This window comes from Pogona vitticeps, chromosome 4 (genome assembly GCF_051106095.1).
Source record: "Pogona vitticeps strain Pit_001003342236 chromosome 4, PviZW2.1, whole genome shotgun sequence".
NCBI lineage: Eukaryota > Metazoa > Chordata > Lepidosauria > Squamata > Agamidae > Pogona > Pogona vitticeps.
Window position 1 is genome coordinate 156,210,975 of NC_135786.1, and position 27,484 is coordinate 156,238,458.

The window sequence follows — 27,484 nt, forward strand, 5'->3', positions numbered from 1 at the left end:
TTAAAGCACCTGTAGGTGGCATAGTTCAATGAAACCACTTTAAGAAGGCTTTCCATCCTCACTATTTCTTCATCTTGTCTTGCCAACCAGATAGCTTGTTAAGCTGTAAATAAATAAAAAAGTTCTGCCCAAGAAATTAAGCTGTTAAAATAAAGAATTGTCTTGGAAGAGGAGCTTTGAGGAGAGAGATTAATGCTGGCACTGCTTGTGTGTGTGTGCGTGTGCACACTCCTGTTCCTCCTTTGTGAGACAAGAGGTGAGGGGGAAGGTGGTTTTCCCAAGCACCATTTTGTACACAAGGGCTAGGCTGGTCTTTCTGCATTGGGAAAAGCAAAAGGTTTTGATTTTTAAAAAGTAGAAGGGCCTGTAGTGGGTGAGGGGACTCTGGGTTGATTTTTTTTTTATTCTGTGTCGATGCTTAACTAATATCGACACAATGATTCTGCACTGAACTAGTTTATTCAAAAATTTAAAACATTCGGAGACATTGGGGGTGGATGTTCCTGCAGTTCCTAAATATCACACCCCAGTTACCTATGTCACCACAACACCATCTACAGACACACCCTCCCCTGCTATGGTGCAGAATGAAACAACTGCTCCCATGGGGGAAAGGCCTTTCAAATCATACAAGCTTGAAAAAATAGAAGTCCCCAGTGCCAGAGGAAAAAAAAACTGTCAGGAGTAAAAAAGGCCAGATTGGTTCAAATCTGCCTTTGCATCATGTGATCATAAAAATAAATAAATTCGTCCCTTATATACCCACAACCAATCTTGCAGTATTTTGACTGTGTAGTTCCAGCCATAGCCAACCATTTGTTTTAATTGCGATATTTCTGTAAGTCATCAATTGTAGGAGATGGTTTCTCTTCTGACACCTTTGTCTTAACAGTCTTTGTTTAGCTGCTCAGACTGGCGGATGCTTTCTGATTAAGGCTACCATGATGTTTGGACTACAACATTCTGGACTGCTGATGCTGCAGGAACAGGGTGGCTGAAGTATTATCAACTTACCAGCACGGTCAGCTATTTAAGTTAAATAAGAATATAAGGATATCATCTAAACTCCTGTGTTAAGAACTATATGGATTGCTGAATTGCTCTGGCAATCAAGTGTGATGAATGTGGAGTTGATCAGCAATTTCAATGTGGCAGAAGCTGTGTGTTGCTAGGGAATCCTCTTAACAAAGCTGTTGTTAACGAATCAAGTCCAACCACAATTAAGCAGCAGAATAATTTACAGAGACTTTTTAATTTTCAAGCTAAACAAGGACCAAGAAAATAATTAGTCATCACACATTGCTTGTTAATAATCAAACTGTTTTATCAAATATTTTGTCAAAGGTGCAAAACATCAGACCCTGATGTTAGAGATATTGCCCTGCGTCTCATATGCTTCATTGCCAGGCCTAAATCTATGTGCTTAGAAAACATGCAATTATTTCTAGGACTCCAGAAAAATATATTGGACTAGCCTGTGTGACGTTCAACCAGTGTCCCCTGCTTGTATCTCCCAAACCAAGGGTTCACTCTGGTGACGTTCTCTCTTTCCTTCGCTGCCACCAGTGGATATTCTCTATCCACACTGCAAAAGACTTTAATCAGATGCTTGCTGCCAACAGAACTTATTAAAAGATATTAGGTTGAATCTGAATCACAGATGTTCTTTAATCATTGTACAGAATCAAAATATTGAAACCTCGTATATTTTGTTACACGCTCAATCATCATGTGCTTTATTTACTTTACCCAGCTTATCTTTATTAATATCAGTTCTCTCTATTTCTCTATCTCTCTTTGATCTTCAATCTCTCTCCTTCAAATCTGGCACTCTCCTTCTCTACTCACTGACTAACTGACTGATCTTGTCCCACCAGTCCTCTCATAGGCTCATGCAAATAGGCTCCAGCTATGAGTGACAGGAGTGACGTGGGCATTCGTCACTGTTTTGGGAAAATTTGAGTGTTTGCTTACATCTTAAAATGCAACCCACCAAATGTCCTGAAAAGAGAAAGACCAAGAATAAAAAGGCTCTTGCAAAAATCCCAGGTGACGAGAGAGTGCTCTGATCTTGAGTAATGGACATACAAAAACCCTAAGGCCTCTTGAACTTTTCTAGTAGTGCTAGTGGCCCATGAGGAGTTATTTTCTGGACTGAATAAGGCATGATGAACATGAACGTGCATACAGTGGTGCCTTGCTTAGCGATTACCTCATTAAACAAGGAATCCGCTTGACGGTGAGGTTTTTGTGATCACTTTTGTGATCGCAAAATGATGTTTCAATGGCCAAAATCGCTTTACGACTATCGGTTCCCTGCTTCGGGAACCGATTCTTCGCATTATGACAATCTGAAAACAGCTGATCGTCAGGTTTCAAAATGGCCACCCGCTGTGCAAAATGGCTCCCCGCTGTTTTTAGGAGGCATTTTTCGCTTTACAGGCACCAGAATATGGCTGCCCACTGGACAATTAGGTATTTAGCCCATTGGAATGCATTGAACTGGTTTTCAATGCATTTTCATGAGTTTTTTCATTTTCGCTTGACAAGGATTTCATTCTACAGCGATTTTGCTGGAACCGATTAGCCTCGTCAAACGAGGCACCACTGTAATTATGCAATAAGAGTAAGATATAGAACACAAATCTTGTTGCCAAAAAGGCCTGGCATACAGAAGGATGTGCCTATGGCAGACTAAATATACAAATATACAAACTGTATTTTAAAGGCCACTGTAGACAAAAAGGCAGCAATGAAGGCTCATCAGCTTACATCAGACAATGCTGTAGGACCACAGGATCCGTGGGGGATCAATTCCAAGCCACACACACCCTCCATGGATGCTGGAAATTGCAGCTAAAGTAAACCTTACATATTGCGCAGTCTCTGGTTCCCTCTAGTGACCAGTTCTGGTAATACAAATTAGAAACACATATTTGGTGGGGTGGGAGTTATTTAATATTTTCAAGCAGTGGATAAGTGAATCACGGGTACTGATTCTGCAGATATGGGGTTCCTACTGTACTTACAAAAATCGAATATGAAATTTTAAGTTTGACATTTTGTTAGCACACAACAGTGTGATACACTGTACTGCATAACCATTGCACACTAGCCTTTAAGGAGAACAGAACCTCCCATAGAACAGAATGCTCCTGGTTTTGTTGTGCCGAATCAAAAAGAGGAACGGGTGGTCACAAGTGAATTCCGGTACTATCATGGCACACCGCAGCATCATAATAGCTGCTGTGGCCGCAGCTGCCTCTGTGCCCTCCTCATTTACCTCTACAAAGGCTTTGTGAACAACCTCGGACACGTATAAGTCATTGCTGGGTGACATGCGAGAGAAATTCGCCTTGAGCTCAAAGGGTTCTGTCATGCCCATGCTGCACAGAACAGGCTTCAGGTCATATGTTTCCTCCAGCTTAAATTTGGGTAGAGACAACTGAACTTCAGTTTGATCCATCATCTCAGGGTTGATCCAGTCCACAAGCTTTTCATAGGTCAGTTCTCTCTCCAGCTAAAGTAAGACAAATAAGAGGCATTATAGGAAGATGGAAATCCCGGTTGTAGATTTGTATCTTGTAACTCTGGCTTGAAAGAACATGTCGTGCAACTGAAAGTGGATGGAGGACACGCTTTTGAAATTTGCCCTCCGCATGAAAAAGCTCCTTTCATCCCCAGTAAACCCTCTGGTTCTCTGTAACTCTGCTAGAAGTACTCAATTCATCTGCTCCCTGATACACATTTTCACCTCCTGGTCCAAGATGAATATTTTAATTCAACTGCCCTTGTTTAATCAATTTCAGTATGATCATAATCCAGTTTTAGTAGTGAATGCTTTAAGCTGACATCTCAAGTCACTACCGTCTGTGGCATTCTGTTAGTCTGTGGTTTAATTACACTCTTTTTCAATCAAGTAGGTGGGTGGGCTATTCTTGGTAAGAGTGGACATTTTACCATTTCTAGCAGTGTGACCTTGACAGCAGCCACACCAATATCACCAGAAAACCCTTAAAGAGGGGGCGGTATTTTTGTACAAGCCAAGAAAGAATTTAAGACAAAGTCAATCAAGAGTCTTGTGGTACCTTAAAGGCTAACAATTTTAATTTGCTCCCTCCTTGTCTCACCCCCAGTATTTGGAGATTAGTATCTTCTAAGATCGTAAGAAAGGCAATACACAGAATGACACAGATGCTGTCCAGATGCATTCCGTCTATTACTCCTGACTGAAACATCAGCAGCACTAAATCCATTTCAAGTAGGCAACGTGTCTGCATTTCAGAGAGGTAGGCAACGTGTCTGCATTACAGGCAATTACAGATCTGTTTTAAAAAGAAATGACCAATCGCTCTAATAGGCTGGAAATTGTGCCTTGGTCTCTTCTATCACAGTACTATCCTAACTAAACACGGGAACATAAAGCTGCCAATCATATCCTCTGGTTTATCATCAACTGACCTTGTGGACATGAATAAGTAATGAGACGATAATAGGAAAAGAAAGATGGATACCCAACTGCAGACTCAGCCAAGCACTTCTACAACTTTCTAAGTCTTTAGAATAGGGGCAGAACGGTGCTGACTGTACTTTACAGGAATATAAGTAGCTGTTTTGAAGAGGGCATAACCTTGCTGCTGTAGCAATAGCCACACACAAGGGCTATCCAACGGACAGAGGTCACCATTCCATTCCATGCCTCACCTTTTCCAAACCCGTGGAATTATCCTCAATTTTGTCAGGAAGCAAAATAATCATGCTCAGCTCGTTACCGATGTAAGGGATCTCAAGAATTTTGGTCCGATACTCTTCTATGTAGGTCATGTTGTATTTAGCTTTCTTATGCATCATCTGCACCGGTTTACTTTCATTCTGCAAACGGAAGAACAAGGAATAAGGGGAAGGAGTAGAAACTAGATCACACAGAGCAGCTCTTGTGAAAATGACACGGTGGTGGGTAGCTCCTGCTATAATGCCAGCACTGAAAACAGTTGCAAATGGTCCCATACACACACGGCTATGATCCTCAGGAATCATGCCCTGTTCAACAGGAAGTGTACGGTTTGGGTTTATTAAATAAATGGTTCAGGGTTAAATAAATATTTAAAAGATACAGATTTAGAGTATTTTTAGTTTAGTGCCAAAATTAAGCTGGTAATATATCTCTTTGAAAATCAGGTATGAGTGTAGAGAACTTGGGCATAGGTTTGTGACACAAGGAATAAGTTTGTGAGAGGAACTGGATCACACAGAGCAGCTCATACCTTCTGTATGCTAATCTGACAAAAAAAAGTTTGTCAGATTAGCATACAGAAGAAATGGAGAAAAGTCTTGAACTTCCTGATTGTTGAAACAAAGTAGTGTCAATCGGACTTCATTTGGTCCGTTGGCATGACTCCCAACATGGACAATGGCATTTGGTGAGAATAAATTAATTGAAGGGGACATTCAAATGGCAGACCGTATTGCAGGGTAACTGCACGTAACTAGGAAACAACATATTGGATCTGTTCTTGTTCTTTTCATACTTTCCATACCTTCGAAATTTTGAATGGCCTTTCCGACGTGCGCTCTTTCAAGAACTGATCTGCCCAGTTGCCCTTGAAATAGATAGCATTCACCAAGACCAGTCTTGTAAGATTGTGAATTATTCCTGGGGCAAGCAGGTTTTGGATTTTACCTTTAGAAGGGAATAAAGAGGGGCTTTAAAACAGGCGCATATAATTCTTTCTCTTATACAGACTCTTGGATACACACAGAATAAAGTTCCATCATGTATTCACAGAATCCCATGTTTCCTTTTAGAGAAAATAAAAACAAAACAGATAACATGGAAATCAAAGATTTAATCACCTGCTGTTTGTTCTTCTACCCAGGTATTAATATGCTTTCTGGCATCTTCTGGGGCTTGAGAGAAATCAAGTTTCTCTAGACTGGCTTGGTAGAACTTCTGGCTTGATTCTATAAATGGCTTAGACACAAACAAAGCTTTTTAAGCATCAAGACTTTAGGTCATGCTCTGCATCATTTGGTTTTTGCCCCAACAAAAAGAGGGGAGGAAAAAAGAACAGATTCCATTACTGAGATACATAATGATATGGAAAATTTGTGATGCCTAGACTAACAGCATAGCTTTAAAATATTAAACTAAATAAATCATTCTGAAAATCCAGTATTACTTCTGGTCACAAATATACTCAGCAATGATGATAGGCAATTGATAGACCCACACAAGCTCTGCATGCGGGATCTGGGTGCAGGATGGTCGATTCCCACTGTGTTTTGTACCGATACCATTCCTGAAAGATGCAGGAAGATCTTGAGTCCTGATGTGATCTTTCCTATCCACACTTCTCTTCAAGGGCAAAAATAGCCATAGCTCTTTGTGCCCAGGTTTTGGCATTTCATTAGCAAATGTTTGCTATTAAACAACAGAAGTTCCACCCCCCCCCACTGAACATTATTCATAAAGCTCAAGAATCATCTTGTCAGATCCAAAGGTGCACGTGCCATGCAGCCCTGTGCACATCCACCCAGGCATAACTTCCACCATGTCCTATACGTCTGACTCTCTGCAGAATAGTTTCTGACAGTCCGATTCTGTCTTCAGAAGCTTACAATTGCAACATGAGGGTAACACAGTTTTGCATAAGCCACTGAATCCCAAACATCGTGGACAGAAAGAGAAAAACACATTTGTGCTGTTCAGTGAATTCTCATTCAAAAACACAACAGTGTACTGGAAGGTACGGTGAATTCTCATTCAAAAACACAACAGTGTACTGGGAGGTACAGAGGGTGTGGTATAGCACAGTACATGGTGGAAAAGAATATAGAGTGCAAGAAGTTTAAGGGGACCATGAAGGAAAACCTTGAGAAGGAGTTTGCATAACATTTTGCATGGGAATATGTGTAAAGACTCTGGACTGGGGCCACTCGTCTAGACAGCTCTCTGTGACTCAGTTATAAACAGCTGTTTTCTAGGCACACCACAAAAACAAAGAAGCACAGTTGCATCCAACATTTGGTTAAGCTGTTGTTCATACTAAGGTATCATTTGATAGCCAATACCCCTTGAAACGGCCACGTGGAAAATGAAATCTGTTTCTCCAGCAGCCATCATCTTGTGGCAAGGGGTGCCACGTGCACATTAGCAGAATTACATCCTGCTCTGCATTTATTACCTTTTTTTGAACAACAGAGCAGTCCTTCTTCACTTTTTGTATACTGTATTAAATACCAAGTAGACAATCCAGTTTGAGCCATAGTAGCTGTGAAATCAAGCTCATATCGTTTGCTCTGCACAGTAGCCTAGAATGGATTTAAATATGTGAAGCAGGAATTTCACTGCTGATTTGCAGCCCTCCTGGTGAAGTTCCTTCCACTTTTGCAAGCCTCTATTGCTCTTCTGTCTCCTCCGGCGCCCTTTTACAGAAGAAACTAAGAATGCGCAAACTGTCTTACAGCTGTACAACTCTTCAAAGGAAGATAGTCACACTTACAAAGAATGTGTAATTTGAACACCAGCACAGCAAGTATGGGCCCCTTACTACCATCCATTTAGGTGGAAATGAGCAGAACTCCTAAATGGGACAAGGAGAGAATCCAGTCTCCATTTGGTTTGGCTATTCATAGCAGGTTCCCTGAGACCCAGGATGACTACTGACCAAAAGAGTTAATTGGCTGTTTAGAACTATGTGACTAATGCTGCTTTCTGGTTCATACTGGTTCTCTTCCTCACCCTTCAGATGTCCCTCTAAACCTGCTGGGACACATTATTGGAAAGAACAGGTGGATGGGAAGGGCAGACTTGTCATCCTGAACAAGGATAGGACAGCATAACCAAATTCAGAGGAGCACCACTTACTGGAAGAAACTCATAAGATGCTTCTCCAAAAAGCCTGTTGGCCAGTCTCAGCAAATACTTCGTTCCAGATTGGTTGATTTCAGGAATAAGTTTCCCATATCCCTGGTGAACCTCTTCACCTTTGCTCACACACAGAACCTGCAGGAGGACAAGCGGTTAATGTCAGTTATGTTTCTCATAATATTCAAATAAGAGTGCAAGCATTTCTCTAATGACCACTTAAACCCTGTAAGATTTTTTTTAAAGAGACTTAATGACTTTCAGCAAGACTGACCATGACATACTATACAACATGACAAATCACTGCAATATTAGGAACTCCTTTCTGGTTTTAGCTCTTTTTTGGGATCTTGGGACTGAGAGTCACAACAGAGCTTCAGTCTACTTTATAGCTTGAAGAAGCAAAAACATGGTTGGTTTTTATTGTTGTTCCCTATTCCAAACCTTCCCTTTGGATTGAATGGGCCATATTTCTTGGAACCAGACTCCTCAAGACATCACTCAGAATACCAGCATCTATATGGATAGGCTCTAAAAAGTAACTAATATAGGGCATGGCTCATCTCCCAGCACCTATTAAGTTCAAAAAAGAGGTTCCACTGGTTTAAATAGAAGCTCCCCTTCACACTGCAAAGAGAAGGCATATCCCTACCTATCTACTGTAGATCAGGACTCCATTGGAAGCAAAGGGTTAAAGCTTTTAATCAGCCACCTAGAGTCCAGGAGCAGAAGAAGCAAGAGCGGGCAGGTATCTCCACCTATTCCTTTAGCAACGGCTAACTGTGTGGTCAGCGTCTTGTCAGGCCTGGTCCTTGGGAAATGTGCAGAGGCTTCTCCTGTTAGGTGAATGGTCATTAGGTTCTAGAACTATAGCATGGCCTGTTATAAAGCAGACACTCATGTTTTCATGTTGTATATGACTTGCAATTCCCAGTTAAGAATCAACAATATTTCTCTTAAAGGACTCACCTTTGAGATTTGGGCTGCAGTGTTCGCGTCTGCACCCAGTAAGACCATCGACAGGGCGGAAGTAATACTCAAAGGAGAAAAAAATAAATTCTTTGTGGGATCCTTTTCACTTAGCTTCTTGAAAAGGTTCAAGGCAAAGGTAGTGTTGGCTGTAGCAAGACAGTCCATGTTTCAGAAACCTAGGGAACAATCATAGGTCATAACTATTGACTGTGTCAACTCTCAGGTGACATTTACATAATAATAATAGCCCCGCCCTCACCTGTCCGTCACAGCTGAACAGTGGAGAAGGAGCCAATAAGAGGACGGATGGCGGAGCCAACGGGGGAGGATATAAAGGCTGTTGTATGGAGTCTGAAAGAGAGATTCTGGTAATGAGAGACTGTGTGAAACTTAAAAGTGAACTAAGAGTGAGTTAGAGATCTATAAGAACAATGAATGGAACAGAGAGTTAATATAGTTTTAAAGTTAAAGTAGAATTGATTCAAATACAAGTGATTAGTAACTGTGATTTACCTATTAAATATTAATCAGATGTTAACTTCCCTAACCCAATAAATGACTTAAGTTTTAAAAGCACACATGTCTCCATGATTACATGCTATTGAGGCGACAATACCTGGTGGCAGCGAAGAAAGAAGAAGGGTGAGAACCTCGTGAAGGCCTGGGGGAATAGGGGCTTCAGAGGAAATCACCACAATAACTATCCGCTGTCCAGTTGATTCTGATTTACTGAGATCCTTCTCAGCGTTTTCTAGATAGAGAGTACTCAGAAGTCATTTACCATTCCCTTTTTTCTGGGGTTTTCCCTGGAAATGTGCAGTTTTCTCAAGGCTACACATACTGACTTTTCTCCCAGGAGGCACAATGGGGAATTGAGCTCCTAATCTTTGGCTCTACAGGCAGATATCCAACTCACTGAGCTATCCAGCTAGTTACCACATACAACTTAGAGTTAAATATTTATTTCCAAATTCTGCATGCATTATAGTTTCATCTTTCATGTGGCATAATGCTATCAGTACAGGTTTTCCAAGTTTAAAAATAAATTTATACCCTGCCTGGATTACTGTAATGCTCTCTATGTAGGGCTACCTATGGAAAGTGTCCAGAAACTTCAGTGGATTCAAAACGCAGCAGCCATAGATTGCTGACCGGGGTTGGTTACAGGGATCACATAACCTTCCTGTTACAGCAGCTCCACTGGCTGCTGATCTGTTTCTGAGCAGAATTCAAAGTGTTGGTTCTAACCTAAAGCCTTAAACATCTTGGGCCCATGCCATGTTAAAAGACAACATCTCCCTTTATGAGCCTTGCCTGAGCTATAAGATCAACAAGAGAGGCCTTTCTCTCAGTCCCATCATCTTCACAGGTGTACTTGGTGGGGACACAGGAGATAACCTCCTCTGTTGCAGTTCCCAAACTTGGGAACTCCCTCCCACAGGAAGCTAGACTGGCCCCATCTTTACTGTCCTCCTACAAGCAGGCCAAGACCTTTCTTTACAGGCAGGCATTCCCTGAGTGGGGTTTTTAATGGATTGTTGTATCATACTGCTTTGAATGTGCTTTGGTGTTGCTTATGATTTTGGTATAGTATTTGTCTGACAGTACAGTATTTGTATATGCACTGTACATTTTCAGTACAGTATTTGTATATGCACTGTACATATTCAGTACAGTATTTGTATATGCACTGTTGGTAACTTTAATATTGTCTTTTAATAGTGTAAACCACCTTGAGTCCTTTTAAGGACTAAGGTGGGGTAAAATTAACTAACTCACTCACTCACTCTATAATGCCACCACTTTCTGGTGCTGGAGAGGATACGGTGTCAGGAAGTTCTAGATGTTGAGTGGATGTTACATTTCTTTAAAAACAGTGGTTGCTAAACACTGAAGAAAAATAAAATGAAATATTTTTAGAAATGGGCAAATGTGCAGACACAGAATAAATGAACTGATGTTCACTAAAATCCTGCTATTCAAATTCCTTCCCCAAACATAAAGAAATGTATACCAAATAAATATTATGAGTAATTATTAAAAATAAATAAATGACGGTGGTAAGAGCTAATGAACACAGATCACCGAGAGAGAGATGGAAAGCAAAACAACTCATATCACGGTGTTCCAGGTTTGCACGGCACTTTGAAAACATGAACTTCTGCCATGGCTTCTAATCTCTGTCCCTGCGTGGTGGTAGGTTGCGAAAAGAAAGGGACAGTGCTACATGTTCACAATGGTAGCGAAATCCATGATCTTTCCCCTGGTTTTCTGAGAGTGAGCGTCAAGGAATAGGGTGGAGGGGAAGACGTCTAAGGTCACCAACAGTGAGGCAGAGACTGAGGCTAGCAAGTGATGTTGAATAGTTGAGGTAATTGAGCTGTTTTGAGGGGAAAGTGTGATGACATAGATCACTTACTGAGGTCACAACTGGGTGACAGTATCCTGAAGAGGGGACAAGGGCTGGAGCAGGGCAGGGAAAAGAAAGCCATGAGTTTTTTTTGTGTTTTGTTTTTAAAGAGCAAGGTCACTCAAAAAGGGAGGTTTGGGGTAGCAGAAGACCATTTTTCTCACTCTTTGAAAAAAAAAACTCCACACGATCAATAAACATTGGAACTAGGATCCAGTTCCAGACTAGCTGGAAACCTGCTCGAAAGCACTTCTGACAGGAACCTGGGAATATTCTGCAACATTTTATTGCAGGTCTAAGAGTGCAATTCCATAGGATCAGGAAAAAAAAACTTCCATTTCATACACCAAAAGAACTAAAGGCAGCAAACATAGCAAAGGTCAGCAGCAGACAAGGTCTGAGAAATTCAGCAGCCTGACAAGCTGTTAAACAGGCTGGACAGCTCAGTGAATGAGGTATCTGGCTGTGGAGCCAAAGGTTGGGAGTTTGATTCCCCACTGTGCCTCCAGAGAGAAGAGCCAGACTGTGTGGTCTTAGGAAAGCTGCATAGCACCAGGATGCCCCCAGAAGAAGGGAATGGTCAACCACTTCTGAGTATTCTATAGAAAAACTTGAAATGAGTTGCCATGAGTTAGAACTGACTTGATAACACACAATCATTATTATTAATTGAGCATTCCTCAGCTGTTACACCAAGGCAACTAGTTACTGCATATTTTATCTACAAGTCTCATTTAGTAGAATAGCATAAGTCACCGTGAAGCTGTTTGCAGAGATTAAATAAACTTCCAGGTGGTCACTCATTACCACATTGTGTTCTTATTGAAAACCTGAATAAACCTTCAAAAGCTTCTTCAGTTCCTCTTGGCACCTACACAGAAGGAACCTCTTTTCAAGTGCTGAATGCAATGAATCATTAGGCCCATATAAGGGCCATATGCTGGAGGATTTCCTTCTTATTCTGCAGAAGAAAAGATATTTGTCTTATTTCCTGTACACATCACCGTCCTAGGGCACCCTCAGAGCTGTTGCAACTGATTTCCAACACATGAACTTTCTCCACCCAGAACTACACCCTTTCTCTAACTGCTCAAAGGGACGATGTTTGCCCGACACTTTGTTAGAAGTTGTCTGTTACACCTGCAATAAATGAGCCAAAAAAATCTTCCCTGAAGGAGCAGAAGGAAAGTCTGGTGCATCCTAAGAAGTCACCCAATTAACAGTTTACAGATTTACTGTCGACCCCAAACTTAACTATGTCATCCTCTTCGATCCACCCACATCTGCTGTCAGAACCTTCCGTACAAATTAAACAAACACCCTAAAATCATTACTAAGGTCCCCCCCCCCCGCAGAGGTCCTATGCAAAAGCTCCAAAGCGGGCGGAAAATCAATGGGTGCAATTATAGCCTTTCCCAGTACAGAGATGAGAAGAGGGGCAAAAGGTATAGAGCAGAGTTATGTCCCTGCCCTCCATCTACACACAGCGCATCAACCCTGCCCACCCGCTTAAGTCCTGGACGGCACTACCCTAAGCGCCATCCAGACACGACTTCCAGTTCTCCACGCCGATCAAGGCAGCCTCGCCCTTGAATCATCGCCGCCCTTCATGCACTAACTATAAAGCAGCTGTTCCGTGGACCAGAATACGTCTGTAACACGTCTTTTAGAAGACTGTGGGCTAGAGACTGGTAGCATCCGAAAGCTTGCTAGATCTAGATCAGTAGATTGGGCTTGAATGAACAAATTACAATGTTCCTGAGAGGCACGTTAGCCAACGGACGACTACTAGCCCAAGGAGGGCCGGGACTGACACGGGTTCCCCCCCTCCCGAAGTCTTCCCCCCCCCCCACTTCAGGGTTTACCAGCGGGCGGGAGTAAGGCCGAGGCAGGCTGTTCCGGGAAGGCTCCGGGGCGCGACGAGGCTGCTGCTCGGCGGACGTCTCTCTGCCGGGAAAGTCCAGGGCGGAGTGGAAAAAAAGGAGAGGCCGGGAGCGCAACCAGGCGGCGCGGCGGCCGCTGACTCAGCCCCACTTCCGGAATCCCGGCGGCCGCCCCGCTGCTTGGCCGGAAAGCTGCCCCGCGGCGCAGAGGAGGCTGACTCACAGCGTCACGGCCACTAACAATCGCTCTCGGCTGCCGTCCCCACGGGGCATCTGCCCACTAGGCGCACATGCCCCGGGAGGGAAAAGTGAAGTCGCTGCGTTTTCTCCGTGGGGGCGCTGCCAGAGCTCGTTCCCTTTTAAGAGTAGGAGATCCCAGGGAGGCGGCTTTGTCCCTTTGGCAGGATGCATCCTAACAGCGTCGACCCGGCTTTCGTGGGGAAAAGCCTGCAATCCCCAAGAGGGTGCTTCTTACGTGCTGTCGACAAGGGGCTGGACGCGGTGATTCGCAGGGTCTCTCTTCTAGCTCTGCCGTCCTAAGACCGTGATGAATTCGCCCTCGCCTTACGGCAACCCTCATAGAGTTTCCGAGGTACTGTATATGAGCTACTTAAGGAGTAGTGTTGTCATCCGTCTCCCACCACCGTGAGTTTCAGAGACCGAGCATGAGCTCTGTGTAGTACACCACACTGGCCTTCCCTCTAAAGAGTTTACTGAGCCAATAGTCCCAAATCCCAATTGAGTCGATGCCTTTACTACGCTCCCTTAGCCGGCTGAGAGACTTCCTGGCAGTTCGCTCTGGGTGGCTGTTGTACCTCCTCGATCGCCATGGAGAAAATGCAGGTTAACACTCTCTGAGCACCGACAGGGAAAGATGGGTTTCGGTGCAAGCTAACAAAGGGTGAGGAAAACCTTCGATCAACAGGGAGCGGCAGAGGCCAGAATACGTCTGTAACACGTCTTTTGGAAGACTGTGGGCTAGAGACTGGTGGCATCTGAAAGCTTGCTAGATCTAGATCAGTAGATCCTCCCTTGGGCTGAATGAACAAATTCCAATGTCCACGAGAAGCACGTTAAACTGTTTATATATTCACTTCCCCTCCCAACCCTTCATAGTTTACCAGCGGGCGCGAACAAAGCAGAGGCAGGCTGTTCCGGGAAGGTTCCGGCGCGCCACGAGGCTACTCGGCGAAGGTTTTCTCGCCTGAAAGTCCTCGACGGGGTGGAGGCCAGGAGCGAAACCAAGCAGCCACAGAAACTCACTGATGTGCATGCGGAACGCATAAAGCTACTCCGCAACTATGTCACCTACCTTCAAAATCCTATTAGGGTAGCTGTAAATCAGATGTGATATGGGGGCACCAACCACAGAGAGAGAGAGAGAGATGCTGAAAAGGACCGAGGCCTCCTCCATAGACTAGATTTTGTTAGCAAGCTCACCGTTACAAACCACTGCAGCCTCCAGGGTATCTGGTTGTGTGCGCGCGTGCGTGCGTGCATGTGTGTGCTGCCCTCCCCCCCCCCCCGTCTTCTGAAAGACTTCCTTGCATTTCCCCCTAGGCTGCTGCTACTGTTCTTCTTTGGCTGCCGTGGAGAAAATGCAAGCGAACAGCCTCTGAACAGCCTTGCCCTGCCGCCGACGAGGAAACATGGGTTTCCCCGCAAGCTAAGAAAGGCGCGCGGGGGGGGGGGGACACACCTTTCACCGACAGGGCTTAGCGGAGGCGAGCCCTCTTCTTTCCCGCCACCCTGCTTGGTTTCTGTGGAGAAGCGACGTCTTTCAGGGCTAGAGCCTTCCGACGTGCCTTCCCGCACCCTTCAGTTTCCCTTGAGCCGGCTCTGCGAAGCCCTTCCCGCCGCCCCCTCTTTCTAGCCGTCGAGGGGCCGTTTCCTTTCCGCTTTCGCTTGAGGCAAGACGGACCCCCTCTCCTTCCCCGGTCCTCTGTCGGAGTGCCCGGGGCGCCTCCTCCCCGGCCGAGTCCCGCCTCCCGCTGCAGGGCGCCCCGCCTCTCCGCCCCGCCCGTCCCCGAGGAGCCTGGCTGAGCTGAGCCACGCCTCGAAGGGACGCCGTAGGGGCGCATTCGCTCAGGAGACGAGAGAGGGGCCGTTTCTTCGCGTTAGAAGCCGAAGGGACCGAGGGATTCCCCGGAGACCCGAAAGAAGCCACTTCGCGCCCTTGGTTCAGCCCGTGGCTCCGGGACGCTCAGAGTTGCTGATAAGAGGAGGTATTTTAAAGCCTGTCTCCTTGGAGAGGAGATGGAATCTCCAGGGCGGTGGAGTGTGTGCTGGGGGCAGTTATTCAGAACTGACGCCTCTGTCTCAATTGCTGAAGCTGGCTGGACAGAGGTCATGGAGGGCGACTTCATGGGTCCCGTTTTCCTTCTGAAGGCCTTGAGCACCTGTGGGGTGATGCGATGCTGCCTCAGTAGAAAAGGGCCCTGGAAAGAGGGAGCAGAGCATTGATCCAGCTAGCTCACTGTTGCCGATGCGGAGCTCTCCAGAAGTGCCGACGGGAGCCTTCTCTGGTGGTGCCTGGTCAGCAGAGGCCAGAGTTGCACCTGAGGTCTTTTGCAGAGAGCGGATCTGCTTTGCTGTTGGGTTGCAGCCTCCCCTGCCCAGGGACCCATGGCACCAGGGTGGATTCTGGAGAGAGGAATCGCCCCCTTTGAATGGTTCTTCTGTCCGAGAGGTCTTGGAAAAGTCAGTGAGGAAAAGTTGTAGCCCAACACAGAATTCCATCAACCCAGGTTGTGTGCACCTACAGCTGTGAACCAACCCCACTGGTTTCTGCTTTCGATCCGGGCCCCTTGATTCTTAGCTCATGACTCTTCCCACGGGCTAAGATCTGCTCCTGAGTGCCACTGCCTGTCCCAGTGCCAAGAGCCGATTGGTTTAGCGGCAATGCCCAATAGTTTTTCCAGTGAAGATATCCCGGTGACTGAACTCTTGTGGACGATTAGATGGGCTGCTTCTTGGTTTCCTGGGGGCGGGGGGGTCCTTATGCCTTGCAGCTTCAGAGTGAATTCCATTTAATCCACATTTTGAAAGATGCATTTAAAGTGGCTTTTCCACTCCCCACTCTTTTCTTAATTTGCTGTTATGTTCCACTTTTTAAAAAAATCTTTATATTGCACTTTCTCTTTAGGGCTGTTTTGAACAAAATTTGAGGTCCAGTTCAGTGTTGGTTACGGAGTATAAATCCCTGTATGGTTTGCATCCAGGCTATCTGGAGGACCTAATCGCTCCATCATAGCCTCGCCAGCCTTAAGCTCTTCGGAGAAGGCCTTTCTCTGGGCCTTGATGCAGGCACCCTTGATGGGGGCATGAAAGAGGGCCTTCTCTGCGGCTACTCCCAGTTTGTGGAATGCCCTCCCTCAGGAGGACAGGTTGCCCCCCCTTTTTATCCTTCTGCTAACTGAGACCCTGGATGCAGTTCTTTTTCAATCTGTTGTTGAAGTTGTCATAATCATGAGTATGTAGTTTAAAGCATGTAGTTTGAATGGTTTTATGTAGTCATGAGAATTGTAAAATGGAAGCAAAATGGTTCTGCGTGAAAATGAGTTGTAACCTGGGAATGTTTGTCTATGAGAAGCTGGGAGAAGCTGTGGGAATATTTTCTCTTGACCGGTACAGCAAGGACAAGAAGCAGACCAGACTCTCCCTTTTTGTATCTCCCATTCCCGCCTCTATTACGGACCTCCCCTTTTCTTCCCTTCCTGCCAATTCCCCTTCTGTTTGTGTGGCCACGGTTAAACCCTGTAAGTTCTCTTCCAATTCCCGGGTATCTGTTCCCTGGTGCACGCTTTCTTGAGGGGTCGGCGGAGGAGTGGTTTGTACCTCTTTGGATACCCTATTGATGGACGGCACTCCAATGAGAGCTTCTATGCTCTCATCACGCCTCTCACAGCACCAAAGTGACTTTTTCTGTAAAACTTTATTTTTTTCAATAAAAAGTTAATAATAAAAATCTTAAGGATTGGTCTTTTGAATAGCAAGCCTGCTAAGCTTGATCCCTAAGAGGGCGGCAAGGCCACAGATTGCTACTGTACTGAGTCCTGTTTTTCTGAGCTTTAGTGAGTCTTCAGGGACTACAAAGCCCACCTGTCTGTACTTGCTAGATACAAGTAAGTGCAGGAGTGAGCCTATTAGGCCAGATTTGCAGGAAAGGATTTGTGCTATGCCCTAGCTGGTGTTATTAGGACTCAGCCCAGCTGAAAAAGGGGTACGTAGATATCTGGATGCTCTGTGGCTGAAGGAACAGCACTCCCTAGAAGGAGGCTGGTCCTGACAGAAGTTTTAAACACTCTTTAGTATATCGATGGTTTTTTTAAAATTATTGTATAGTTAATTGCTTTTAAATCTCTAATTTATTGTGGTTTTGGATTCCTTACTTTAATATTGTGAGCCATCTTGGTTCCCCTCATCAGAGAAAGGTGGCCTACAAATGATAGGAAATAAAATAGAAATAAGAGTATAAACATTTTGTTCCAATTTTTTTTAGATCTTCACCATGGATGACCTGGCTCATGCAAATGCTCATTTTGCTCTCGATCTCTTCCAAAAGTTGACTGAAGCCAACCCACAAGGCAACATCTTCTTTTCTCCATTTAGTGTATCTTCTGCAATTGGTATGGTCTTCTTAGGGGCCAAAGGTGACACAGCCACACAACTCTCCAAGGTCGGTCACCATTTCTTATCATTATATGAGGCAGCTTTTGTGTTGGTTTCTGGATATTTTGTTAAAGATATTCTGTTCTTCATCTTCTGAAACACTTACATATTTAAATTACTCAACTAAGCAGGGGACATTTAGATTTAGATTTAATTACATCCAATGTTAGCAATGTAGCAGTTCATAGCCCTCTCTTTCATGGAACTGGTTATACTGGTATTGTGTCCTGATGATCATCCCTTACACAGTGAAGCTAATTGCCCTTCCCTTTGTGGCTTAGACTTTGTACAGCATTGTATCAGGTATGCCTGTCATCATGTTAAGTCAACTGCCCAGCCCATGAGAATCTGTCAGAAGTAGAAATAGGAGAGTTAAGGAGAAAAGAGCATACTGTGCTAAAAATATAGTGAATAAATTCTTTACACACCCCTTCCAATTTTGCAAGACAAACACAACACATGGCCAAGCTGCAGGGCTGACTGTGCAGTTTGTCATCTGAAAAGGTTCCCCTTGACATTTTCAGTCCAGTCGTGTCCGACTTTAGGGGCGGTGCTCATCCCGTTTTTCAAGCCGTAGAGCCAGCGCCTGTCCAAAGACAGTTTCCGTTGTCACGTGGCCAGCGTGACTAGGGAACGCTGTTTTACCTTCCCACCAAGATGGTACCTATTTATCTACTCGCATTTACATACTTTTGAACTGCTAGGTTGGCGAGAAGCTGGGACAAAGCGACGGGAGTTCACTCCGTCGCGTGGATTCGATCTTACGACTGCTGGTCTACTGACCCTGCAGCACAGGCTTCTGCGGTTTAGCCCACAGCGTCACCCCGTCCCTTTGTCATCTGAATACATGTCAACTGAATACATGCCCCCAAAAGTTGTTTTTGCATCAGGCAGGCTTCATGTGCTGGACCAGCAGCCGCTTCTGTGATCATGACTGCACAACAGTTGAAACAGTTCTTAGTCTTAACATAGTCCCGTCCCATTAACTTAACAGCCCTGCATTTCACAGCTTAAGCACTAAGGGTTGTGAATCATTCTTAGTAGTTTGGATGCCACTTTGCTTTATTATAAATTGAAATGGAACTGCTATAAAAGTCCAGGGTTTAAGCCTCCAGAACCCCTGTGCTCACTGTCTAGTACAGGAGAACAAGCATTTGCTTCTTGTGTCATAATTGAGGGTTGCCAAAATTTTATCCTTTGTGTTCTCAATGGCTTTCACTGATGGTCAGATGCCACATGGGTGTTTTGTTGTGATGGGGGGATGATCTGTCACTGTGATTGATGGGCATTGTAGGTTATTCCTTTGTGTGCAGTGATCGTTGGTTCCTGTGGCTGGATAGAGTTCATTGATCTTTTTGTAGGCTATATTTTTCAGTGCTGGGAGCCAGGCTTTGTTGAGCTTTAGACTTTCTTTTTTTTCTGTTGAAGCTCTGCTGGTGTTTGTGGATTTCAAGGGCTTCCTTGTGCAGTCTGACATAACGATTGTTGATGTTTTCCAGTACTTCTGTGTCTTGAAATAGGATTTTATGTTCAGCTTGTTTCAGGGTGTGTGCAGGGTGTACTGCCAATTTTTCCAGTTGCTGTAGTCCGCAGTGTCTTTCATGCTCTTTGATTCTGGTCTGGATGCTATATTTTGTGGTCCCAATATACCTGGCCACTCCTGCAGTGGTGAGGGGATCCCTTTTGTCCTTTGCTGACCATAACATTTGTTGTATCTTTGTGGTGGGCTTGAATACTGTTTGTAGGTTGTGTTTTTTCAAAAGTTTCCCCATGTGGTCCATGACCCCTTCAATGTATGGCAGAAATACTTTATTTGTGGGTGGCTGTTTTTCTTCTTCAGTTTGGTGCTGCTTTCTTAGTTTGACAGCTCTTTTGATTTCCTTCTTGGAATAGCTATTTGCCTGTAGGGACCAATTCAGATGATGGTGTTCGGTACTGAGAAACTGAGCTTCACAGTTCCGATTTGTACGGTCTACCAGCATTTTGATTATGCCTCTTTTTGTCATGGGGAGTGGTACCGGCCTGTGTGGGAGCCATGGTGAAGAAAAACTGGAATAATTTCTAAAACATCTTAATTGTACACACCCAAATAAACAATTCACCATGGAAAAAATGGGATGTGGTGGCGCTGCGGGCTAAACCGCAGAAGCCTGTGCTGCAGGGTCAGAAGACCAAGCAGTCGTAAGATTGAATCCATGCAACGGAGTGAGCGCCCGTCGCCTGTCCCAGCTCCCGCCAACCTAGCGGTTCGAAAGCATGCAAATGCAAGTAGATAAATAGGGACCACCTTGGTGGGAAGGTAACAGTGTTCCGTGACTAAGTCGCACTGGCCATGTGACCACGGAAGATTTTCTTAGGACAAACGCTGGCTCTATGGCTTGGAAACGGGGATGAGCACCGCCCCCTAGAGTCGAACACAACTGGACAAAAATTGTCAAGGGGAACCTTTACCTTTACCTTATGGAAAAAATAGAGGGCAAACTGCCTTTCTTAGCTGTCATGGTCATATGCAAATCAGACCTCCTTTTGGGACACAAGGTCTACAGCAAACCCACCCACACAAAACCAAGATCCCCAAGATTGAGAGGAAAATAACCCCTTCAACAGAGAAGCGAGAACCAAGCAAGCAAGAATACCTGCTAATGATGATGATGGGGGAAGTCATAGACCAGAGAGAGAAGCTGAAGTGTGTTGGAGAACAGATTACAGATATGAGTGACCGAAAAGGAATGAGTGACAGAAAACCAGAGATGACAGGACAGAAAGGGGTGGAGCCAGGGAGTCAGTTGGAAAAGGTGGGAAAGGAAGAAGAAGGGGGAAGAGATATAGTCAGAGGAAAGGGGAGAGTTGGTGAAAGCAGGTAAAGCCAAATCTCATAAGGTTGGTAAGATCCTTCCTGTGGGATGGGAATGGATCTGATTAGAAAATCCGTGGACAAGGGGAGCGACTCATAGTGCCCAGAGAAGAGACTGAGAGGAGATGGAGAGAGATAGTACTAGTGAAGCCTTCTTATTGGGGTGAGAAGGTGGCTTAAGAGTGGGCCAGAAAGTTCAGGGAGTATTGAGAGACTGAAGATGGCAGCAGTCTTCAGAAGCAATGCCAGCCAAGACCCAAAAGCTTGGAAGTAGTTGGGAGCGGGATTTCAGGGGTCCATGCCAAGGGCATCTGGAAGAAACAGAGTGCCCTTGCTGTTGATTTCACAAGATGCCACATTGATGTGGAGAAGGGTTTTGAACTGTTGGACTTTAATGTTTCAGATCCATTTGAGAAACCAGAAGTTAACCCCTTCCTCACACCATTGTGTGAAGAAGAGAAGTTATGTATTCCTGTCACATTTTCTAGATGCACCTATAATAAATCCTGTTGGTACAATTCATGGTTAAGTGTCATGTGTTGCCGGCTTAGACACTGAAGTAAAAGGAAGAAACCCTTCTCAAGATAACAAACCCTCACACATATGAGCACCTAAATGTGGGCAGATAGGGTATGAATTTAATCGGTAAATATAGGCCCTTCTTTCCTTTCTTATGGCCTGCTGCACAAAACACTTACAACATTATAAATCTTAAGAGTTTTTTATGGTCAGATTAATGCAGCTTCTTATCATCTCCTTTCTTCAGTCATCGTCATAGTATTAATAATCTTTTTTATCCATGCAGACCTTTCACTTTGATGCCGTCAAAGACCTTCATTCCAGATTCCAGGCCCTCAATACTAGAATTAACCGGAGCGATGCACCCTATATACTGAAGCTTGCCAACAGACTGTATGGAGAAAAGACTTACACGTTTTTGCAGGTGTGTTGAATGAGAGGACCTCCACATTCTGAAAACAAACCTGGTCATGGGGCTTATGTGTGTGTCTCTGTGTTTCTTCACCTGATATGTGACTGCCCTAGAATATGTTTTCCTGTGTTCTGTGAAGATCCAGGATAGAATTCATTTTGGACTTACATGAATCTGTAATAATGGTGAATGTAAATATGTTATTGATCTGCTACAGAAATGTATGAGAACTGATCAAGAAATCATCTGTACCTAGATTGATACAATTAAATCTGCCAGGCAGAATAAATTGTGTAATTAAAAATGGAATGGAGAGCTGGTTGATAGTAATTTCATAGCCTATTGATACCTGTCCTCCACAATTCCTTAAGGATTTCTTGGCTGGAACACAGAAACTATATGGAGCCGAGTTATCCAAAGTGGATTTCCTAAATGCTTCAGAAGGTGCACGGAAACAGATTAACCAATGGGTTGAGAAGCAAACAGAAGGTGAGTGATTCTCGAAAAATACCTCTCAGATTTTTCATTAGAGGGCACTATCAGTAGCCTTTTGCTCTGTCATCAGGACTGATTCAGTTTTCAGTTTTTTGTCCATGTGTTTTAATGCCTATAGCATGGAAAATTAGAAACAAATGAAAATAAAAGCCCAGTAAAATATGTTTGCTTACATCACGTATAAGAGGTTTGTTTTACTGTGAGACTATGTCTGGGTGTGTCATAGCAGATCAGGACAGAATAATAGCTTAATAGCTATAACTAAAGCTGCAGTCTGCAGTTACTTGAGAGTGACCTTTGAATGAAGACAGGTTTCTTGTTCTGAAAAGATAAGTAAGTAAAATGCCTGCCAGTGCCAGGCTAGCTGCTGCTGGAAAGTGGTTTTTGAACTAAATTTGATCCATTGAAGTAATGCTTTTCTCCCTCTTATCATACACGAAGGGGGAATTTGGGTGCTGGGTTGTGATGGCTAGGGCAGCTAAGGTGAAGTCACTGAGAATCCATGGCTCAGTGGAACCCAAGTTTGTGCTGAAGTAAAATTAAACCTTTGGGGGAGAAAATATGAAGATACAAAACCCTGTGACACAAAACATCATAGTGAAGATAAAATGTGCTCAATGACCGCGAAACACTTGTTGTGTTTTGGCAGGAGGTGGGGTGGGGAAATGCCCCACAGTAGTTTTCCACACTTCAGCGTTCTACTGCAGACAGTAATGGTAACCGTGCCTGGCAGTGTCTTGGCAAAAGTGAAAGCTCAAAGGCCTTCTGTCCAGTGAGAGCTGGAGGTCCAAAAAGTTGGACCTGGAAGTTAAAGCCGATGGTTCCAGTCTGGGTCTTTATGCTCCATATTTGTTTGCCGCAAGACAGTGGTTGAGGCTGCATCGTCCCCACCGAGACTGAAATCAGAACAGTGTCAGAGAAGTCCTACACTTCTAGTCATGCTACGTGTGTCTAACTCTTAACGCAGATATTCCGCTCTGTAATGTTTCCCTTCCAGGTAAAATCCTTGAGTTGTTATCTGAAGGCTCAGTTAATGCACTGACCAAACTAGTTCTGGTGAATGCTATTTACTTCAAAGGCAGCTGGGAAAAGAAATTTCAAGAAGAGAAGACAAAGGATATGCCTTTTAGACTCAATAAGGTAACTGTATTCAATCTTCATTTCATGATTGGCTTCATAGAGGAGATAGATTTGGAAACATGGATGATGGTGAAGGTGCCAAACCATGAGAGCAATTGAGCTTCTAGATGCACTTTTGAAATGTTACATGCATATGTGTCAGGTAGAAACCGGATGGACCACGCAGGGTCCACTCCACTGCACTTCTGTGAAGGTAAATATTTTGTATTATATTAAACAAAGATTCCAGCTTTCAAAGTACTTTATTGGATTTAGTGACTTCGACTCTCCCCTGATTTCCAGAGAGTGAGAAAAAATATATATCATGTTTTAGGATTTGGCATGGATGACTGCATCTAGAGGTACTATATTACCATTCCTTCATCATCATCCCCGTCTGTATAGGCAACAGGGGCACGGACGCCTCTCCCCAGAAATCTTCCCACTCGGGTCACTCCCCGGATTCCAGTATTTCCCAGGTCCTCTGACCTCTTTTCATCTCCCACGCTCACCATTGACTCATTTCCCTTCTCTATTTCATCCTTTCTTTCTCCTCTCTTAGCCTCTTCCTCCACTCTCTTTATTCTGCTTCTCCCCAGTATGACGGTCTAGGGGGAATCACTGCTCTTCTCCTATGGTTGGCTTCCTTCCTGGTACTTTCAGTTTCTCCCACTTCTGGGTCCAAGGATCTTATAACCAGATCGATTTCCAACCTAGAGGTAATGCGTCTTCCTTCCCCATCGCTTCTCCTTCCCCTATTTCTATCTCTTCCCTCTCTTTCCTTTCCCACCTTTTCTAACGATTCACAGGGCATGTGTTTAAGTGTTGGTACAACTTTGGAAAGCCCTACTGGGCAACAGTAATAATGAACCATTTTGCAGAGCAAATTCACTGTGAATAAACTGCTCCCTCGCCAGTTGTTGTGATCTGTTTCTGCAAGCTGCTCATCACTGTCACCTTTTTATAACAACATTCCAGAAGGAGAAAAAGACTGTGAAAATGATGTTCATGATGGAGAAGCTGCCGTTTGGATATATCTCGGAGTGGAAGTGCCGTGTGCTGGAGCTTCCTTACAAGGGAAAAGAGCTGAGCATGATCATCCTGCTGCCTGATGAAATTGAGGATGACTCCACTGGCCTGGAACAGGTGATTCCTCTTGTCCTCTCCATTATGTTCCAATATTGAAAACAAACAAACGCCTCCAGGTACAAAACATGTGGTCCTGTATGTGGAACAGGAAGATTGTGCAGGAGTATTCCTGAACAACGCATGGGCCAGGCCAGCATTGCAACCTGTGCTGTGCAAAAATGCTGTTGGTCCGGAGCAGAGAGGTGGAGTGTCAGAAGAGGGGAGGGCCAAGCGACGGCTCAGTGTTTGTCCCTAGAGAATGTTCTAGTTCAGTGGGTCCCAACCTTGGGTAGCCCAAGTGTTCTTGGGCTGCAGTTCCTGGAAATCACCAGCACAGCTGGTGGTGAAGGCTTCTTGGGGCTGCAGTTGAAGAGTGCCTGGGTTGCCCAAGGTTGGGAACCACTACTCTATCTGCACTTGCTTTGTAGTCAGTTTGTGAATTATCCAACATCTGTACAAATCAATTCAGTTGAAAGAAAATATCCTCCCCCCCCCCCGGGTTTAGCTGACATCCTCACAAAAACTGGGGGGAGGAAGGGATTTTCCCAGCAATCGTATACTGAACTCTTGTGGCTTAACACAATAAATTACACCAGAGTAGGCCCACTAAAACCTTGGGAATTTGGTGAGTCAACTGTGTTGTAAGTTCTACTGATTCATAAGGGTCAACTCTAGTTGCAGTTTACTATGCTAAAGTAAGTTGTGACTGGAGAGGGCCTGTTTATTTAATTTATATACCACCCCATTAGTGCAGAGCACTATTCTTGTGATTTACAGCATAATAAAAAAACATTGCAAGAATAATACGTGTATAAATAAACAGTGAGAAAAAATAAAACAAGAGGAGGACACTATTTGAATAAGAGGAACTTTCAAAGGAATTTTAATTCATTAAATCCCCTCTAGTTTAACAGGCCTCCAGCTGCCCACATTTTTGGACTCTGTTTTCGGGGCAGGGACTATAGGGGTTGTTGGAATGAGCCCCTCTCTCTCCAAATTTACTACTACACCACTGTTTAGAAATGAGATGGGAATTACGAAGTGGTCTATTAGACCACTAAAACTAGTCACAGACAATTGTTAGCTTTCAGGCCATATGGGCCTTCATCAGGGTAAGCACTGCTTGACTATGGGCAATGCAGTTTAAAAAAACCCCAAGACTTCCAAAAATCCTGGCTAGGTGTTGATGCTCATTTCAAAATGAGGGCGGCACAGGCAATCCAACAGTGTTGGTTTGAAATTCCACCTCTGGCACCGTTGACTGAATTATCCCAAACTTGCCAGAGAAAAGGCTGCAGCCCCACCACCTCAATGGCTTCTGTTGAGGTGGTGTGGTCCTTGAACACAATCCGGAGGCAAGGAGGCGGTGGTACCTCCTTGCCGTTGAAGATCACTGGGAGAAGTGAGGATCAGACCATGGTTCTTTTCTAAGTGCCACAATATTATCAGTTTCAGCAGGCAGAGAGTCCTCACAGTCTTGAGCAAGAAATGTCTCTTCCACTCCTGCTAGATATTAAGTGTAGGAAACAGCAGCTCCTGGTTTTCCAGAAAGAGTCAATGGGGAATATTGTGTCAAGTGAGAATGAGTTAACCATGTCCTTCTTTGTAAAATGCAGCTGGAGAAGCAGATCACCGTAGAAAAGCTCCAAGAGTGGACACAGCCAGGAAAAATGCATTCCCACTATGAGGTCCATGTGCATCTGCCTAAATTTAAGCTGGAAGAAAGCTATGAGCTTAAGTCCCATTTAGCTGCTCTGGGTGTGCTGGATGTCTTCGATGGTGGCAAGGCCGATTTGTCAGGAATGTCAGGAGCCCGGGACCTCCACTTGTCCAAAGTTGTTCACAAGTCATTCATCGAGGTGAATGAGGAGGGCACAGAAGCAGCAGCAGCAACCGCCGGTTTGGTTATGCTATGCAGCATGCCCATGGAAGAGCATTTCAACGTTGACCACCCTTTCCTCTTCTTCATCCGTCACAATCCAACCGGAAGTATACTTTTCTTTGGCCGGTTTGCTTCTCCATGAAAGGCAAAATAAATTGCATGATCACGTATTTATTCACAGACGTGGTCCCATCAAGCCTAGCTTAGCTTCTTTCTTTGTCTGTCCTGACGGAGGAACGGGGCAAGATTCGTTTTTGGGACTGAATGTTTTTCACATGCTTGTAACAATCCCCTGATTTCCTTTCTTCTTGAACTGTCCTCTTGTGTTGATCTGTTGAGAATTCTACTTTATCACATTTTAACACATTTGATTTGTAATGGAATAAATAGTCTCTTCCTTGCAGAGATGCTCAGATTTCTCCTAGTATAATAAAGGTGAAAAAATTCTTGCATAGTAATGTGCTTGAAATAACTGAGCACATGTTTTCATGTAGCTGATCTTCCTATATTAATTCCTGGATTATGGGCAAGCTAGAGTCAAGAAATCTAAGAAGAGAGGAATGTTTTTTCTTGATTCCTGGTTTTCTTGAAATCAAGAAAAGGTATCAGAACCTTTTTTGTGTTTTTTATTTTTTAGTAGTTGTTTTTTTTTTTTGCCAGAAAAGGTAGTTGTTTCCTCATGAGAATGGAAAACATTTTATCTTCCAAATGTAAGACAGCACTCTTAGGATGAATTGTGGGAGAAGTCCCTAGTAAGAGGGCTCCTTGATGTGAAAAAAAAAATGCATAAGCAACACTGGACCACCAGGGGGCAATAACGTTAAAGTTGGTCAAAAATATTAATAAGAGGAAAGGCAATTCACTGGAGCTGCCTATCTTGACCAAATATTTGCTCTACTAGACAAATGCTTATGGGGAAAAATAGCAGATATAGATAGCAGTTTTTAAAAATTTGTTGTATAAACACAACCAATCTTCATTTTTTTTTCTTGTTCGAGTAAACATCTGCTAAGGTAGAGTGAAGGGCTGTTAACTCTGCATTTGAATGCCACCTAATTTCATTGCCATCGGTGGAAATGGCATCCAGTCAAAGGGGAAGGTTCCCACATTCCATCCTTTCTGGTTTTTTTGAACAATTTTTGTTGCTTAGGCATGCAAAACTCAAATCTAATCTCGGTGTGTGTTATTTTTCTACAGATTAATGGGGAGCCAGCATATTTCCTTGTTTATGGTGGTGGAGGAGGTGGTGCTGGGAAGGAATGGTGATAATTC

General features: G+C 44.1%; 2 protein-coding genes across 7 annotated transcripts; one reads left to right on the forward strand and one right to left on the reverse strand.

Annotated features, from left to right (window-relative positions):
- Positions 1 to 1,233: 1,233 nt before the first annotated feature.
- On the reverse strand, positions 1,234 to 15,106 carry LOC110090623 (serpin B6). Of its 5 annotated transcripts, none has more exons than XM_020814332.3 (8): positions 14,832 to 15,106; positions 9,099 to 9,190; positions 8,837 to 9,015; positions 7,868 to 8,005; positions 5,854 to 5,971; positions 5,538 to 5,680; positions 4,705 to 4,872; positions 1,234 to 3,520 (listed from the first exon to the last, which is right to left on the reverse strand). In XM_020814332.3, the coding sequence occupies exons 3-8, from the start codon at positions 9,002 to 9,004 to the stop codon at positions 3,119 to 3,121; spliced, it is 1,137 nt and encodes a 378-aa protein (XP_020669991.3). In that variant the 5' UTR covers positions 9,005 to 9,015; positions 9,099 to 9,190; positions 14,832 to 15,106; the 3' UTR covers positions 1,234 to 3,118. The 5 variants fall into 5 exon arrangements, with proteins under 5 accessions (XP_020669991.3, XP_078249532.1, XP_072854651.2 ...); XM_078393406.1 differs by lacking the exon at positions 14,832 to 15,106 and adding an exon at positions 14,445 to 14,660; XM_072998550.2 differs by lacking the exon at positions 14,832 to 15,106 and adding an exon at positions 13,115 to 13,273.
- LOC110090622 (leukocyte elastase inhibitor) lies at positions 13,539 to 26,658 on the forward strand. 2 transcript variants are annotated; one of them, XM_078393403.1, is made up of 7 exons: positions 13,539 to 13,724; positions 17,634 to 17,810; positions 21,463 to 21,600; positions 21,960 to 22,077; positions 23,081 to 23,223; positions 24,181 to 24,348; positions 25,947 to 26,658. In XM_078393403.1, the coding sequence occupies exons 1-7, from the start codon at positions 13,680 to 13,682 to the stop codon at positions 26,352 to 26,354; spliced, it is 1,197 nt and encodes a 398-aa protein (XP_078249529.1). In that variant the 5' UTR covers positions 13,539 to 13,679; the 3' UTR covers positions 26,355 to 26,658. The 2 variants fall into 2 exon arrangements, with proteins under 2 accessions (XP_078249529.1, XP_078249530.1); XM_078393404.1 differs by lacking the exon at positions 13,539 to 13,724 and adding an exon at positions 15,156 to 15,357.
- Positions 26,659 to 27,484: the final 826 nt, after the last annotated feature.